An 18,264-nucleotide genomic window follows, 5' to 3' on the forward strand; every position below is an offset into this window, starting at 1 on the left:
CAGACCTTTCTTTTTCTTTTTTGAGACAGAGTCTCACTCTGTCGCCCAGGCTGGAGTGCAGTGACTGGATCTCTGCTCACTACAAGCTCCGCCTCCTGGGTTCATGCCATTCTCCTGCCTCAGCTTCCCGAGTCGCTGAGACTACAGGCACCCGCCACCATGCCCGGCTAATTATGTTTTTAGGAGAGATGGGGTTTCCTCATGTTAGCCAGGATGGTCTCGATCTCCTGACCTCGTGATCTGCCCACCTTGGCCTCCCAAAGTGCTGGGATTACAGGCATGAGCCACTGTGCACAGCACAGACCTTTCTTAAGAATGTGCAGGGTGTCGGCCAGGCGTGGTAGCTCACGCCTGTAATCCCAGCACTTTGGGAGGCCGAGCTGGGTGGATCACTTGAGGTCAGGAGTTTGAGACCAGCCTGGTCAACATCCTGAAACCCCACCTCTACTTAAAAAATACAAACATTAGCTGGGCATTGTGATGTGCGCCTGTAATCCCAGCTACTCAGGAAGCTGAGGCAAGAGAATCCCATGAACCTGGGAGGTGGAGGTTGAAGTGAGCTGAGATCGTGCCACCGCACTCCAGCCTGGGTGACAGAGTGAAACTCCTTCTCAAAAAAAAAAAAAAAGAAAAAGAAAAGTGCAGGGTGTGGACAACCCAGGCTTGCTAAACCAGCCCTGCACACTCCCTGTAATGTGTGTGTGATGTGGCAGTGTGACCATTTCAGCATCAGGGAATGATGGGTTTAGCATTTACCTTTTTGGGGTAGGGGTCGTCTTTTTCTTTTTCTCCTTCTCTTTCTCCTTCTCCTCTTTCTCTTTTCCTTTCTTTTTGTTGTTTGAGACAGGGTCTCACTCTGTAACTGAGGCTGGAGTGTGGTGGCACGATCACTACTCACTGCAACCTCAACCTCCGGGGCTCAAGCAATCATCCTGCCTCAGCCTCACAAGAACCTGGGACCACACGCATGCACCACCATGCCCGGCCAATTAAAAAATATATATATGTATATATATTTGTAGAGATAGGGTCTCCCTGTGTTGCCCAGGCGATTCTCGAACTCCTGGGCTCAAACGATGCTCCCGCCTTGGCCTCCCAAAGTGTTGGGATTACAGGCGTGAGCCACTGTGCCTGGCCCACTTTGTTCTTTTGAGTAAGTTTAATGTTGGGAGTCAGATAAATGTGTACATACTCACACCAATTCTAAGTCTTGCAAGTTGAACCTTTTGTCATAGCTTATGTTATATTTTAAACCTTTTTTGGTAGGGTGTGAATGCCTCCTCCCAAACTTGTCATCTAATAGCAATTCTAATCATTCACATTCCATTTCTTTTCTTTTCTTTTTGTTGTTTTGAGACAGAGTCTCGCTCTGTCACCCAGGCTGGAGTGCTGTGGCGTAATCTCAGCTCACTGCAAGCTCCACCTCCCGGGTTTATGCTATTCTCCTTCCTCAGCCTTCTGAGTACCTGGGACTACAGGCGCCCGCCACCATGCCGGCTAATTTTTTTGTATTTTTTACTAGAGACGGGGTTTTGCCATGTTAGCTAGGATGGTCTTGATCTCCTGACTTCGTGATCCGCCTGCCTCAGCCTCTGAAAGTGCTGGGATTACAGGCGTGAGCCACCGCGCCCCGCCTACATTCCATTTCTTTTGTGTGTGTTGGTGCCTTGTCTGTCCTCCCCTGGCACTGAGGTCACATGCAGTTCTTTGCATTGCATTGTCTTTGTCTTCTGTTTCAGCACTGAATTTGCTGTTCACTTCTAGCTCTCTCTTTCCACTTGTTCTTGGAGGACTTGAGTGCTTGGTTTGCCTGAAGAATGTTATGTGTCTGTTCGGAAGAGAGATTAGGACTTGCCACGAAGTCATGCCTAGAGGGGAGAGTATCCCTGCAGAATTCAGCGTAGGAAAGGAGGCCTCAGGCACCAGGAGTGTGTGAAAGCAGGAGAGTTCTCTGAAGAGATTGCTTGGGAAATGAGAGCATCACTGGGGTGACGTCCCAGCAACTGCGAGTGTTGAGGCTCCTGTGAGGTGGCCCATGCTTCGGCTCTGTGTTCCTGGCCAGAGCAGGGACCAGCACCCCAACATCTGCAGGAGATGATGCTGGTGGAAGAAGTTTCCCAAGCTTTTGAAAGGAAAGGTGAAAACTGCCAAAAAAAATATGGCACAGAGAAAGCGAGATTTCCGCAATGCATGGCTGGATACTTGATATTCCAGGGAAATTTTTTTTCTGAGAATATGGAGCAAGAAAAATGCCAGCATTCAAACCGGAAGAATGATAAGTGTTCAGCATCTGCAATGGCTGCCTTTATCTGCTCTTCTAGCCCAAATGGGAGTTGTTTCGCCTTTTTTTTTTTTTTTTTTTTTTTTTTTTCTTTGAGCCAGGGTCTTGCTCTGTTGCCCAGGCTGGAGTCCAGTGGTGTGATCTCAGCTCACTGCAACCTTGACCTCTAGGCCTCCTGCAATCCTCTCATCTCAGCCCCTACCCCCACCAGTAGCTGGGACCGCAGACCATGCCCAGCTAACGTTTTGTGTTTTTGTTTTGTTTTTTTTTTTGAGACAATGTCTCACTCTGTCGCCCAGGCTGGAGTGGAGTGGCGCAGTCTCGGCTCACTACAACTCAGCCTTCCGAGTAGATGGGATTACAGGCATAGGCCACCATGCCCAGCTAATTTTTGTATTTTTAGTAGAGATAGGGTTTCACCATCTTGGCCAGGCTGGCCTTGAACTCCTGACCTTGTATCTGCCCACCTCAGCCTCCCAAAGTGCTGGGATTACAGATGTGAACCACTGTGCCCGGCTGGCTAACGTGTTTTTTTATTTTTTTTGAGACAAAGTCTGGTTCTATCGCCCAGGCTAGAGCGCAGTGGCGTGATCTTGGCTCACTGCAACCTCCGCCTCCTGGGTTCACACCATTCTCCTGCCTTAGCCTCCCAAGTAGCTGGGACTACAGGCACCCGCCACCATGCCTGGCTAATTTTTTGTATTTTTAGTAGAAACGGGGTTTCACCGTGTTCGCCAGGATGGTCTCCATCTCCTGACCTTGTAATCCGCCTGCCTCGGCCTCCCAAAGTGCTGGGATTACAGGCGTGAGCCACCGCGCCCAGCCTGGCTAATGTTTTTATAGAGAGGAGGTCTCATTTTGTTGCCTAGGCTGGTCTTAAGCTCTTGGACTCAAGCAGTCTGCCTGCTTCAGCCTTCCAAAGTGTTGGGATTCCTGGCATAAGCCACCACGCTGGCCTTTGGGGTCAGAGTTCAAGGTTCTTCATGAACTAGAAAGCATTGTACAAACGAAAGGCACCATCAGGTCGAGCGAGCGTAGTCATATGAGCAAAGGCAGAGATACCGGATGCGTTTCTGGAATGTTCAGTGGTCTCAAGTAACCTGTTGGAGCCTGCAGAGGGTGTGCTTCAGTGCCGATGTGGTGATGGGAGTCAGAGGTGTGGAAGGGTTTGGTGCCACTCAGGAGGCTTTTTGCCAAACTCTCAGTAGGACAGTGATGTGACTGCTGCAAGGGGGTTAGACAAGCAGAAGGTAGGAAGGGTTTGGTGACTGAGTTCAGGAGAGAGGGTGACAGGTGTGCCCTGGCAGTAGGCAGCATCCTGGCACTTCCAGCTGAGACCAAGGGAGGGCATCCCTGGACAACACCCCCTCCCAGAGCCGAGGGAAGTTCCCTGCGCCGCCCTGCTGGGGAGTGTCACATCCTCCTTGTCCCCACGCCCCCATCGTCATCATTTCTGAAAACAGCTTATGATACATTGTGATATGCTAAATGCACAATTACTTAGACACCTGGCCTCCATCTCCCTTCCTTAGTCATGAAATGATAGGAAAAATGCCCCTCCTTGCCCTTGACTGTTGAGGGGGCTGCTGCGTGTCTGGGCTCACAGCTGAGACACCCAGCATGTGACTGGGCACGTCCCCTGAGCCTGAGGTAGCCCAGGTCTGTACCCAGGCGTGAGGCCCATTCCCGCACCTGGGAAGCCCCGCTTGTCGCTGGCCAGCCCGTCGTTCTCTAGGGTGGGTGTGGGCTCTGGAGGTGTGTGGGAGCCAAGGGGCTGAATCTCTGCTTGTTTTCCACTCCAGACTTGTCTCTTGAGGACCTCTGCCTTCCACACAGCAGCCTCTTCAGGTGCAGGGAGGAAATGGAAGCACGTTCTAAGCTGGTTCCGCCCCAGGTGAGTGGGGGTCTTTCCTCTCAGTGCCTTGGTCTCCACAGATGTAAAATGGGTCCAGGAATAGCACCCGCCCCTGCAGGCTGTCACACAGGAGTGCTCCAGTGCTGGCCAGTGCTCCAGTGAAACGCTCCAGTTCCCTGCAGTAAAGTGCGGCACCCGTCACCAGCATGGATGAGCCTAGAGCTCCCTGGACTAGACCCAGCACAAGTCTCCCATGCCTGTTCCACCAGGCCAGGTCTGTGCTTCCGACATTTTGCTTGTGGTTGCTCCTCAGGCCCTTGAGGATGGATGAGGCTGAGCCCTACACCCCGACAGCCACACTGGGCCCTCAACCCTCATGGACACCCCTGGCTGGGGGAGTGTCCCCTTAAAGCACTGTAGTTACCTACCTACAGGGTCCCCTGTAAATGGTGAGGGCCCTCTCTTCCTGGCTTGCAGACAGCCATTGTCCCACTATGTCCTTATGTAGTGAGGAGAGAGAAAGAGAGCACACATGTGCTCTGGTGTCTTTTCCTCTTCTTATTTTATTTTATTTTTTTGAGACGGAGTCTCGCTCTGCTGCCCAGGCTGGAGTGCAGTGGCCGGATCTCAGCTCACTGCAAGCTCCGCCTCCCAGGTTCACGCCATTCTCCTGCCTCAGCCTCCCGAGTAGTTGGGACTACAGGCGCCGCCACCTCGCCCGGCTAGTTTTCTGTATTTTTTAGTAGAGACGGGGTTTCACCGTGTTAGCCAGGATGGTCTCGATCTCCTGACCTCATGATCCGCCCGTCTCGGCCTCCCAAAGTGCTGGGATTACAGGCTTGAGCCACCGCGCCCGGCCGTCTTTTCCTCTTCTTATTTTATTTTTTGATGTAGTATCTCCTATTGCCCAGGCTGGAGGGCAGCAGTGCAATGTTGGCTCACAGCAGCCTTGAACTCCTGGGCTCAAGCGATCCTCCCACCTCAGCCTCTCCAATAGCTGGGACTACAGGCATGCATTAGCATGCTTGGCGAATTTATTATATATTTAGTGAGGACAGGGTTTTGCCATGTTGCTCAGGCTGGTCTCAAACTCCTGGACTCAAGAGATGCTTCAGCCTCAGCCTCCCAAAGTGCTGGGATCACAGGCATGAGCCACCATGCCCAGCCTCTTCCTTTTCTTATAAGGACTCCAGTCCTATTGGATTAGGGTCCCACCCTTATGACCTCACTTAATCTTAATCACCTTCTTTTGGTTTTTGTTTGTTTGTTTGTTTGTTTGTTTTTTGAGACAGTCTTGTTCTGTTGCACAGGCTGCAGTGCAGTGGCGCAGTCTCGGCTCACTGCAACTCCACCTTCTGGGTTCAAGCAATTCTCCTGCCTCAGCCTCCCAAGTAGCTGGGATTACAGGTGCCCACCACCACACCCAGCTAATTTTTTGTAGAGATGGGGTTTCACCATGTTGGCCAGGCTGGTCTCGAACTCCTGACCTCGTGATCTGCCCGCCTCGGCCTCCCAAAGTGCTGGGATTATAGGAGTGAGCTACCGTGCCTGGCCAATCACCTTCTTAAACAGTCACTTTGGGGGTTAGGGTTCAACATGTGAATTTGGGGAACAGTTCATTCTATAGCATTAGCCTGTTGAAAACACACCACAGCCCTGATTTGTCCTACAGGCTGTAGTTTTCCCACCCCTGATTTAGAGCGTCTTTCTTACCTCATTTCGAATCTGTGATTTTGTAGAGAGGCAGTGGGTGAGGATCTCCTAGTGGAGTTCCTGTCATTTCCAGTCCAGAAATCAGGACCACTGCTGTGACTGGCAAGAGGTGAGATGCCCAGAAAAGGAACGGTACAGACCACATACATGGAGCTGTCCCGGTCCATTTGGGTTGCTATAATAAGATACCTTAGAATGAGTAATTTACAAACAACAGAATTTACTGCTCACAGTTCTGGAAGCTGGTAAGTCCAAGATCAGTGTGTCAACAGAATTGGTCTGGTTGGGGCCTGCTGTCTCATAGATGGCACCTTTTATGTGTCCTCATATGGTAGGAGGCGAACACAGGCGCCCCTCAAACCTCTTTTATGAGGACATTAATGGCCTTGTAAAGACCCCACCTCTTAACACTATCTCACTGGGTATTAGGTTCCAGTGTATGAATTTTAGTGGGGGACATCAACATTTAGGCCTTAGCAGGTACCTCCATGAGGGCATGAGGACCTGGGGTCTCTGAGCAGTAACAAATGCCCTGTTTCAGGCATCTGTGTGCTTCGAGGACGTGGCTATGGCATTCACACAGGAGGAGTGGGAACAGCTGGACCTGGCCCAGAGGACACTGTACCGAGAGGTGACACTGGAGACCTGGGAGCATATTGTCTCCCTGGGTAAGGGGCTGTGCCCATGGAAGGAGGTTCTACCCCCAGGACTCAAAGCTGTACCAAGTTCTGAAGTGTGTTCCAGAATGGGCTGGAAGATACTGGAAGCAGGTCCCTTTCAGGTGCAGGTCCCAGGGGTTGCCCCTCACTCTAGCTCTGGAACAGGACTTGTAGTCCCAGCAGTGGGGAGTTTCCTCGGGATGGCACTAGGGGCTGAAGTTTGGACCCAGGACATGGTTCTTGGTTTCCAAGCAGAGGAGCAAGTCCTTTTTCCCTCTTTGACCAGGGCTTTTCCTTTCCAAATCTGATGTGATCTCTCAGCTGGAGCAAGAAGAGGACCTGTGCAGGGCAGAGCAGGTGGCCCCCCGAGGTAAGAGCAGACCTTGTGGTGAGCAACTCACAGTTAACAAACTTGGACAGAGAGCTCTCTGCAGGGCCCCAGGGGCCAAGGAGGGAGGCTTGTTTGGAGGGAGCTTCCTTGGGTGCTCTCTGCAGCAGTTCCCCCATTCAAAGGACTTCACCCATTCGAAGTGTGCAGTTCATGGCTTCCAGTGTCTTCCCTGAGTGTGGAACCCTCACCATAATCAGTTCCAGAACAGTTCATCATCCCAACCATTTAGGCCTCTTTACTTGATTTGTTTTGTTTTTAATTAATGTATTTTATTATTATTTTTTGAGATAGGGTTTCACTCTGTTGCCCAGGCTGAAGTGCAGTGGCTCTATCTTGGCTCACTATAGCCCCCACTTCCCTGGCTCAAGCAATTCTCATGTATCAGCCTCCCTAGTAGCTTGGACTACAGGTGCACACCGCCACACCTGGCTAATTTTTTTGTTTTTGTTTTTTAAGACAGAGTTTCGCTTTTGTTGCCCAGGCTGGAGTGCAATGGCACAATCTTGGCTCACTACAACCTCCACCTCCCAGGTTCAAGTGATTCTCCTGCCTCAGCCTCCCAAGTAGCTGGGATTAGAGGCATGCACCACCACGCCTGGCTAATTTTGTTTTTTGTTGTTGTTGTTGTTGTTTTTGCTTGTTTTTTGTTTAGACGGAGTCTCGCTCTGTCACCCAGGCTGGAGTGCAGTGGCGCAATCTTGGCTCACTGCAAGCTCCGCCTCCCGGGTTCATGGCATTTTCCTGCCTCAACCTCCCGAGTACCTGGGACTATAGGCGCCCGCCACCACGCCTGGCTAATTTTTTGTACTTTTAGTAGAGACAGGGTTTCACCATGTTAGCCAGGATGATCTCGATCTCCTGACCTCGTGATCTGCCTGCCTCGACCTCCCAAAGTGCTGGGATTACAGGTGTGAGCCACCGTGCCCAGCCCTAATTTTGTATTTTTATTAGAGACGGGGTTTCTCCATGTAGGTCAGGCTGGTCTTGATCTCCCAACCTTGGGTGATCTACCCACCTCAGCCTCCCAAAGTGCTGGGATTACAGGCGTGAGCCACTGTGCCCGGCCATTAATTTTTGTATTTTTAATGGAGGTAGGGTTTCACCATGTTGACCAGGCTAATAGACTTTATTTTTTAGAGCAGTTTTAGGTTTGTAGGTAAGTTGAGGAGAAAGTACAGAGTTCCCATGTCTGCTGTCCTACACACACACCTGCAGTTTGTCCTGCTGTTAACAGCTTGCATTTGTATTGTACGTCTGTTACAATCGACAAACCTATCTTGAGGCATGTTTTTTTTTTTTCTTTTTTTTCAGACAGAGTCTCACTCTGTCACCAGGCTAGAGTACAGTGGTGTGATCTCAGCTCAATGCAACTTCTGCCCCCCGGGTTCAAGCGATTTTCCTGCCTCAGCCTCCCGAGTAGCTGGGACTATAGGCACGTACTACCACGCCCAGCTAATTTTCGTATTCTATAGAACCCGGCCGGGCACGGTGGCTCAAGCCTGTAATCCCAGCACTTTGGGAGGCCGAAACGGGTGGATCACGAGGTCAGGAGATCGAGACCATCCTGGCTAACATGGTGAAACCCCGTCTCTACTAAAAAATACAAAAACAAACTAGCCGGGCGAGGTGGCGGGCGCCTGTAGTCCCAGCTACTCGGGAGGCTGAGGCAGGAGAATGGTGTAAGCCCGGGAGGCGGAGCTTGCAGTGAGCTGAGATCCGGCCACTGCACTCCAGCCTGGGCGACAGAGTGAGACTCCGTCTCAAAAAAAAAAAAAAAAAAAAAAAACACAGCTGCACAAACGCCTGGATACATGCAATTCCATCTCACTTTCCCATTCAACAGCAAACACCAGATTCCAAACAATGTTGGGGCCAAACAGTATTGCAAGAATATCAAGTGTTTCCTCCTTAGATTATCCAGGTCAAATTTATTCCAGTTGTTAAGGATGCAGCCAAGCAGGGAGTCAGATGGAATAGATGGAGTGCTTCCTATTACTGTCTGTAAGAGAGAAAATCCTAAGGAGGGTGTAGTACTATTCCTCAGAACCTCAGCCTAGGGTGTCTCCTTTGGAGAGGTTGAGGTCTGGAGTTGGATCCCCCAGGGATCTCTTTGGGGTCCAATCTTAGAGTGTCAGACATTTCTGTCTTTAGGTGGGCACCAGTGCTGCTTTATATGTTTTCCCTCCAGTGGCGATGGTCTACTGTGAGCTTTCTTTTTTTTTTTTTTTTTTTTTTTTTTTTTTTTTGAGACGGAGTCTTGCTCTGCCGCCCAGGCTGGAGTGCAGTGGCCGGATCTCAGCTCACTGCAAGCTCCGCCTCCCGGGTTCACGCCATTCTCCTGCCTCAACCTCCCGAGTAGCTGGGACTACAGGCGCCCGCCACCTCGCCCGGCTAGTTTTTTGTATATTTTAGTAGAGACGGGGTTTCACCATGTTCGCCAGGATGGTCTCGATCTCCTGACCTCGTGATCCGCCCGTCTCGGCCTCCCAAAGTGCTGGGATTACAGGCTTGAGCCACCGCGCCCGGCGTACTGTGAGCTTTCCTTTGGTTTCTGGGTGTAATTCCAGACTTTTAGTATCCCACCAATTTCAATGTGATGTATCTTCCTGCATTCCTCACAGGACTAAGGAGGTTCCCAAACATTGCAGAGTTAATAGTACCAAGGTTGCTGGGGTATTCTCCATGAAGGAAAGATCCAGGGGTATGTAAAAGACTGGGATTGAGAATTTCTTGTTTTGTTTTTTTTGAGATGGAGTTTTGCTCTTGTTGCCCAGGCTGGCTGGAGTGCAGTGGCATGATCTTGAGTCACTGCAACCTCAGCCTCCCGGGTTCAAGCAATTCTCCTGCCTCAGCCTCCTGAATAGCTGGGAGTGTGCTATTCATGCCCAGCTAATTTTTTTTGTATTTTTAGTAGAGACGGGGTTTCACCATGTTGGCCAGGCTGGTCTCGAACTCCTGACCTCAGGTGATCCACCCGCCTTGGCCTCCCAAATTGCAGGGATTACAGGGGTGAGCCACTGCACCTGGCCAGGGTTGAGAATTTCTATGGGGTTCAGGGCAAGCAAATTGATGCTGAAGCAATGACCGTGAAGCTATGGGATCCCCTCAGTGGAAGTCTGAGATGTAGAATGTCTACTGAAGCTTGTGGACCCCAAAGGTCTTCAGGCAGTCAAATAAATCGAGTAAGAGAAGGTAAGTCAAATGCATGAGATACATTATCTTTTGCCCTTTCAGGCTAACTCTAAGGAGAATTTTACATAAGAAAAGAGGGTTTAAGTCACTGGAAACATGCGTGAGTTCACCCTGGACGAGCTGCCACTGCCACTTGCATCACAGATGGGGATCAGGGACTATAACCGGAAAAGATAGAAAAGAGTCTTTTCCCCTTCTGGGCATGGCAGCCATCCCCATATACGCCTTGGCCTTCAGGCAACACTGGAGGGTGACCCTGGCCAGCCTCCCTCAATTACCAAGGAACTACTAGGAAAAGGCAGCTGAAAGACTGAAAAAGAGAAAAAGGAAAAGGACTAAGGTCCTTCACCCGAACTGGGTGGTGTTGGTCAGGCTTTTCAACACGGAAATCTCCGTTTCACCAGAGAGTGGCGCTGGCCAGAAACTTACAGTTGCTTTCATGCTTAGGTGCTGTCCACCAAGGGTCCATAAGTTGGAAAGAGAAAAAGAGAGAGAAAAGGGTTCCCCTATATGGAAAAGGGAAAAGAAAAAGAGAAGAAAAAGAAACCCCAAACTTCGAGCTTCCCTCTGGCTGGCTCACCAAAATATGTTACCAGTGGAGGGTGTCTAGGTTCTTGGCATTTTGTTCTTTTACTTTTTTTTTTTTTTTTGAGACAGAGTCTCACTCTGTTGCCCAAGCTGAAGTTCAATGGCACGATCTCAGCTCACTGCAAGCTCTGCCTCCCAGGTTCACGCCATTCTCCTGCCTCAGCCTCCCAAGTAGCTGGGACTACAGGTGCCCGCCACCAAGCCCGGCTAATTTTTTGTATTTGTAGTAGAGACAGGGTTTCACCCTATTAGCCAGGATGGTCTCGATCTCCTGACCTCATGATCCGCCCGCCTCGGCCTCCCAAAGTGCTGGGATTACAGGCGTGAGCCACCGCACCCAGCTGGTTCTTGGCATTTTTAACAAAGAATTGGACAAAACACACAAAGCAACAAAAGAAGCAACAAAAGCATAGATGTATTGAAACAAAAATACACCTGCAGGCTCAAGCAAGGCTCAAAAGCAATAGCCACAGAATTTTCTGGGGTTTAAATGCTCTCTAGATACTTCCCATTGGTTACTTGGTTTATATCGTATGAAGTAGTGGCCCATGACCAGTCTGATTGGTTGTGGAAGGTGGCCAAGAAGAGGCTGAAGTAAAGTTACAAAGTTACGCTCTGTGCAGACATCTGATGGGTTGCTGGAGGGAACCAATCAGAGGTCCTTTCCATTTTTCATCTGTAACACAGAAAGTTGGGAGGAGTTGCAAAGGGAGTAGCCTCCGACCCTTTGTTACGTGGGCGTGGAAATTTAGGGTTTTACTTTTGATTCAATTCATGAAGTCAGCATGAATCAGCCTTAGGCTCCCTGCCCCCAGACCCTATTCTCCTGCCTCACTGGCAACCATGGATCTTTATCCTGTCACCATAGTTTTGCCTTTTCCAGAATGTCATAGTTGGGGTCATTCACTATATAACCTTTTCTGACTGACTGCTTTCACTAAGCAACGTGCATCATGTGTATCTTCACAGCACCCTCTCACGTTTCCCCCAGGCTGGAGATGTTGAGTTTATCTGAGTTTGTCTCATGTCTTCCTGCTCCTCCTTCCTTGTAACTCTCTCGCCTGCAGCCTCTGTTATTTCTTCCTCTGAAGGCCCACACTTACTTATCTACCCTCCTCCCTGGGCCATGCCCTGCATACCATACCTCAATCATGTCATTCTGGATTCTGTTTACTGTCAGTCTTTCTGTATGGCATAGACATCCCTCTTGACTGGCCTGTGAAGACAGCCTCTTTCCTCATTTCATGCTCCTAATGGAGAAGCCACTGCAAGATATTTAATGTCCTTCACCTGATTTTCCATGGCCAGGCAAAACCCGGACACAACTCAGCCACCCAATGACTTCTTGCCTGCTTCTCATCCTCAAATACCCTTCATTGGGCTATCGTTTCTTTTCAAAACATCCTCCCATGAGGGATTCCACAGTGACTTCCCAGAGGAACCACAGAGCTGGGATGAGGACAATGCAAGAATGAGAGTGCTGGGTGTGAGGGCACCAGGTGTGAGGGTGCTGGGTGTGAGGGCACCAGGTGTGAGGGTGCTGGGTGCATGTAAGGGTCTTGCCCAGGAGGGAAGAGAGGTTTTGATTGAGAGGAGGGAAAAATCCTCTCAGAAGTCAAGGGATGGCCACAGAGTATAGTTAATGTGTTGCCAAAGGATCCTTGTGTCCTCATGTGCTCAGAGAGTGATGCATGGGAACTTGACGTAGGCCTCAGTAGTGTTGACTGTGGTGCCATGCAACCATAATGAACAGAGTGACAAGCAGAGGAGGGATCTTTAGGACCTGGACAAGGATCCTAAGCTGGGAGCCTCTGCCACTCATTTTTGGAGGCTCCGTATCTTCAACAGTGAGGAATCCCCACCACCACAATAACAAGGATGGCAAGATCAACCATGTTTTGTAATGTCGGTGCCAGACACTGTGTGAGGCTCACATAGTGATTCATTGATGCCTCAAAATAAATCTTGTAGGATAAACATTCTTTCTTCTGGCTACAGCAAGGAAAGTGAACCTCTAAGAGGCTAAGGACCTGTCTGAAGTGGCAAACAGTGAAGCCCAGGTGCAGCCAGTCATGCTGCCCATGCTGCGTCGGAGACCATGCAGTCTTTTCTGGAGAGTCTATTGGGTCAATTCTGGAATGCTTAAATAACTTTTTCTGTTTGCAGCGTGAAGAAATGGTAGAATTGGTGCATTAAGAATATGAAGTCAGTATTGATGTTTGAGATGCAATTATGAGATCCAGAAGTGGAGCAGAAACATATTCTAGGACTGAGCACCAGTTAGGAGTCTGTGTTTGTTTCCTGTGGCTGCTGTAAAAAATTACCACCAACCTGCTGGCTTAAAACAATGCAAATTTATTCTCTAAAAGTTACAGAGGCTACAAGTCCAAAATCAATGTCACTGGATCGAAATCAAGGTGTTGATACGGCTGTGCTCCCTCTGGATGCTCCAAATGGAAAACGCATTTCTGTCTTTTCCTTCTCCTGTTGGTTGCAGCATTCTTTTCCAGTCTTCAGATACCTTCTGCTGTGTCTTCTCATCACCTTCTCCTCTGTGTTTCAAATCTCCCTCTGCCTTTCTCTTATGGGAACACTTGTGATTACATTTAGAGCCCCTCTGGATAATCCAGAAAAAAATCCCCATTTGAAAATTTTTAGCATGGTGTGGTGGCAGGCACCTGTAATCCCAGCTACTCAGGAGGCTGAGGCAGGAGGATCACTTGAACCTGGGAGGTGGAGATTGCAGTTAGCCAAGATTGTGCCACTTTGCTCCAGCCTGGGCAACAGAGCCAGCCTCTGTCTCAAAAATAAATAAAATAAAATAAAATAAAAATATTAATCACAGAAGGGTACGTTGGCTTGGCTGTATTCCCAGCACTTTGGGAGGCCAATGGGGGAGGATCACAGGAGCGCAGGAGTTTGAGGCTGCATTGAGCCATGATTGTGCCGCTATCTGGTCTGTTCAACACAGCAAGATCCTGACTCTAGAAAACTAAATAAGTAAATAATAATAATAAAATTCTAATCACATCTGAACAGTTCTTTTTCCCAAAAGTTCACATTCACAGGGTCCAGGGGCTTAGAACATACATATTTTTTGCAATGGTTAATGGCTTTATATCCTGCAGACCCAGTTTATTCTGTGGATTTCTCTTTTTATCTTCACCTCCCTGCTTATTCTCTTTTTTTCTTTTCTTTTCTTCTTCTTTTTTTTTTTTTTTTTTTTTTTTTTTTTGAGACAGGGTCTCACTCTCTCACCCAGACTGGAATGCAGTGGTCCAATCTTGGTTCACTGCAACCTCCACCTCCCAGGCTCAAGCAATTCTCCTGCCTCAGCCTCCTGAGAAGCTTAGACTACAGGTGCCCACCACCAGACCTGGCTAATTTTTTTATTTTTATTAGAGACAGAGTTTTACCATGTTGACCAAGCTGGTCTCTAACTCCAGACCTCAAGTGATCCACCTGCCTCAGCCTCCCAAAGTTATGGGATTACAGGCATGGGCCATAGCACCTGGCCCCTCCCTGCTTATTCTTTTGCCCTCTATTTGGGGACCAGTGTTACTTAGTCACTTCTTTATTATGTTTGTGTGTATTTTGCACTTTACCACTGATACCATGTTTGCTGATCCATCTGTGCTTTTCACAGCGTGCATACAGATTACAGTTTGTAGCTTGGAAACAAACCAGAGACACCTCTATTACACAGTTGTCTCCTTCATCCCCCTCCCCCTCTGATGCTTCTCCAGTAACTCAGGCATTTTGGATTTCTTTCAGACTGGAAGACTACCCTTGAGGAGAATAGGTTGAATTCTGAAAAAGATCGGGCTAGGGAAGAACTGTCCCACCACGTGGAAGTGAAACAATGTGTACAGGAGGAGCCACCCTGTTTGGTGTCATTAGGAAAAGTGTACAATCAGAGCAACCAGTTAAGGGAACACCAGGACAACTCCTTGAGGTTCATGGTACTCACCTCAGAGAGACTGTTTCCTCAAAGAGAACACTGTGAGCCTGAACTTGGGGGAAATTATTCTGTACCTTCTACTTTAAGCCTTCTACCTATGACATTACCTGCACGTACAGGTTTCACTAAGCCTAACTCACAGGTTAAAGAGTTTAAACAAAATTCAACTTTCATTAATCATGAGAAAAATGGAGCAGGTGGGAAGCCCTGTGAGAATCATCAGCATGCTAGAGCCTTGTGTCAGAGCATTTACTTGAGTAAACTTGGAAACATTGAAACAGGAAAGAAAAACCCTTATGAACATATTGTTGGTCGTGACTCTCTCAACTATGGTTCCTCCCTTTGTTTTCATGGTAAAACTTTTTCCGTGAAGAAAAGTGATGACTGTAAGGATTATGGAAATCTCTTCAGTCACAGTGTGTCTCTGAATGAACAGAAGCCAGCGCATTTTGGAAAAAGTCAGTATGAGTGTGATGAATGCAGAGAAGCCTGTTCTGAGAATCTGTGCCTTGTACAAACAGAAAGAAGTGACCCTGGAGGGACCCCCTTCAGAGGTGAGGATGGCTGTGCTGCCTTCCCTGTGGCCTCATCTTTTTCTGCCTGTAACATCATTCAGACTGCAGAGAAGTCATTTGTGTGTAATCAGTGTGGAAACTCTTTCAGCTGTTGTTGTAAGTGCATATACCAGAGAACACAAACTGGAGAAAAGCCCTTCGAATGTACTCATTGTGGGAAATCTTTTAGTCAGAGCTATGACCTTGTCATACATCAGAGGACACACACTGGAGAGAAGCCCTATGAGTGCGACCTATGTGGGAAATCCTTCACCCAGAGATCCAAACTTACTATGCATCAGCGAATTCACACTGGAGAAAAACCGTATCAGTGTGTTGAATGTGGAAAATCCTTCAGGTGGAACTCTAACCTCATTGTACATCAGAGAATTCATACTGGAGAGAAACCGTACGAGTGCACTCACTGTGGAAAGTCCTTCAGCCAAAGCTATGAGTTAGTTACACATACAAGAACCCACACTGGAGAAAAGCCCTTCAAATGTACTCAGTGTGGGAAATCTTTCAGCCAGAAGTATGATCTTGTTGTACATCAGAGGACACACACTGGAGAGAAACCCTATGAGTGCAACCTGTGTGGGAAATCCTTCTCCCAGAGTTCTAAACTTATTACGCATCAGCGAATTCACACTGGAGAAAAACCGTATCTGTGTATCGAATGTGGGAAATCCTTCAGGTGGAACTCTAACCTCGTCATCCATCAGAGAATTCATACTGGGGAGAAACCGTACAAGTGCACTCATTGTGGAAAGTCCTTCAGCCAAAGCTATCAATTAGTTGCACATAAAAGAACTCACACTGGAGAAAAGCCCTATGAATGTAACCAGTGTGGAAAAGCCTTCAATCGAAGCACTCAGCTCATCAGGCATCTGCAAATTCACACTGGGGAGAAGCCGTACAAATGCAATCAGTGCGATAAAGCCTTTGCGAGGAGCTCCTACCTTTTGATGCATCAGAGAACTCACACTGGTGAGAAACCTTTTGAGTGCAGTCAGTGTGGGAAAGCCTTTACAGGGAGCTCTAACCTTCTTTCCCATCAGAGAATTCATTCTGGAGAGAAACCCTATGAATGTAGTGACTGTGGGAAATCCTTCCGGCAGCGATCTCAGCTTGTAGTGCATCGGCGGACACATACTGGAGAGAAACCTTAGGAGTGCAGTCATTGTGGGAAAACTTTCAGCCAGAGGTCTCCCCTCATCATGCACCAGAGGACACCTGTCAGTGGGAAGAGCTATCAGTGTGATGTGTATTAAGGCCTTCAGCCAGCAGTAGTGACTCATTAAACATCAGAGAATGCATCCTGGAGGAAAGCCCTATGAATGCATTGATTGTGGGAAAGCCTTCAATGATCGCTCAACCCTTAGTAAACATGAGAGGACGCACACTGGAGAGAAACCCTATGAATGTGACCACTGCGAGCAAGCCTTTAGCCAGCGGTGTCAACTTACCAGGCATTGGAGAGTTCATACTGGAGAGAAGCCCTATGAATGTTAATGTGGAAAAGTTTCCAGTTAGGATACTTCCCTTATTCAACATGAGAAAGCTCATGGGCAAGAAACTCTCTGAATAACCAAGATGGAGCCAGATGCAGTTGCCAACACCTGTAATCCCAGCACTTTGGGAGGCCAAGGCAGGTGGATTGCTTGAGCCCAGGAGTTTGAGACCAGCCTGGGTAACATGACAAAATCCTGTCTTTACAAAAAATACAAAAATTAGTCTAGCATGGTGGTGCATACCTGTAGTCCCAGCTACTCAGGAGACTGAGGTGGGAGCATCACTTGAGCTTGGGAGGCGGAGGTTGCATTGAGCTGTGATCATGCCATCACACTGCTGCCTTATGAGAGAGTGAGATACTCTCTAAATAAATAATAACCAAGATAGGAAATTTCCCTGCCATACCCTCTTTACTAGAAATCAAGTGGCTAAAACATGACTCTCAGAGTGGGGCTTCATGACCATGTGCATCAGAATTGCCTGGAGTGTGCACTAAAATTGTATTATGATGCTCACTCTAGCCAACTGAATAAAAATCTCTGGTAGTAGAATCCAGGAGTCTGCAGTTTCTAAAATCACACAGGTGGGTGGGCACAGTGGCTCATGACTGTAATCCCAGTGCTTTGGGAGGCTGAGGTGGGTGGATCACCTGAAGTCAGGAGTTTGAGACCAGTCTGGCAAACATGGCAAAACTGTCTCTATTAAAAATACAGGCCAGGGGCCAGGTGCGGTGGCTCATGCCTGTAATCCCAGCACTTAGTTAGGCAAGGTGGGTGGATCACGAGGTCAGGAGATTCAGACCATCCTGGCTAATATGGTGAAACCCTGTCTCTACTAAAAATACAAAAAAAAATTAGCTGGGCATGGTGGTGGGCACCTGTAGTCCCAGGTACTTGGGAGGCTGAGGCAGGAGAATGGCGTGAACCCAGGAGGCGGAGCTTGCAGTGAGCCAAGATCACACTAGTGCACTCCAGCCTGGGCGACATAGCGAAACTCTGTCTTAAAACAAAAAAATACAGGCCAGGCGCAATGACTCATGCCTGTAATCACAGAATTTTGGGAGGCAACGGCAGGTGGATCACCTGATGTCAGGAGTTTGAGACTAGCCTCACCAACATGGAGAAACCCCGTCTCCACTAAATATGCAAAAATTAGCAGGGTATGGTGGTGCACACCTGTAATCCCAGCTACTCAGGAGGCTGAGGCAGGAGAATCTTAACCCAGGAGGCAGAGGTTGCCGTCAACCAAGATTGAGCCATTGTGCTCCAGCCTGGGCAACAAGAGCGAAACTTCCTCTCAAGAAAAAAAAAAAAAGGACTCTGGTGAGGCATGGTGGTTCATGCCTGTAATCCCAGCAGTTTGGGAGGCTGAGGTAGGCAGATAACTTGAGGACAGGCATTCAAGACTAGCCTAGCCAACATGGCAAAACCCCATCTCTACTAAAAATACAAAAATTAGCCGGGTGTGGTGGCACACGTGTGTAATCCCAGCTATTCGGGAGGCTGAGGCATGAGAATCGCTTGAACCTGGGAGGCAGAGGTTGCAGTTAGCTGAGATC

General features: G+C 48.6%; 3 protein-coding genes across 6 annotated transcripts in view; 2 read left to right on the top strand and 1 right to left on the bottom strand.

Moving 5' to 3' along the window:
* ERVK3-1 (endogenous retrovirus group K3 member 1) overlaps positions 1-18,264 on the top strand; it is a 226,536-nt gene that overhangs the window by 162,072 nt on the left and 46,200 nt on the right. The gene's annotated exons all lie outside the window — the stretch shown is intronic.
* Positions 1-18,264, bottom strand: part of ZSCAN18 (zinc finger and SCAN domain containing 18) — a 407,087-nt gene that overhangs the window by 159,769 nt on the left and 229,054 nt on the right. The window lies entirely within an intron of this gene.
* ZNF544 (zinc finger protein 544) overlaps positions 1-18,264 on the top strand; it is a 34,671-nt gene that overhangs the window by 7,447 nt on the left and 8,960 nt on the right. For 2 of the 3 annotated variants that reach the window (XM_050768582.1, XM_050768581.1), the window contains 4 exons: positions 4,084-4,175; positions 6,391-6,517; positions 6,795-6,878; positions 14,454-17,254. In XM_050768582.1, coding sequence (XP_050624539.1) covers positions 4,143-4,175; positions 6,391-6,517; positions 6,795-6,878; positions 14,454-16,363 — 2,154 coding nt within the window. In that variant the 5' untranslated portion in view covers positions 4,084-4,142 and the 3' untranslated portion in view covers positions 16,364-17,254. Of the gene's footprint in view, positions 1-4,083; positions 4,176-6,390; positions 6,518-6,794; positions 6,879-14,453; positions 17,255-18,264 lie in introns of those variants that run through there. The other variant, XM_050768583.1, reaches the window with a different exon arrangement.

Source organism: Macaca thibetana, chromosome 19, assembly GCF_024542745.1.
Source record: "Macaca thibetana thibetana isolate TM-01 chromosome 19, ASM2454274v1, whole genome shotgun sequence".
Classification (NCBI taxonomy): domain Eukaryota; kingdom Metazoa; phylum Chordata; class Mammalia; order Primates; family Cercopithecidae; genus Macaca; species Macaca thibetana.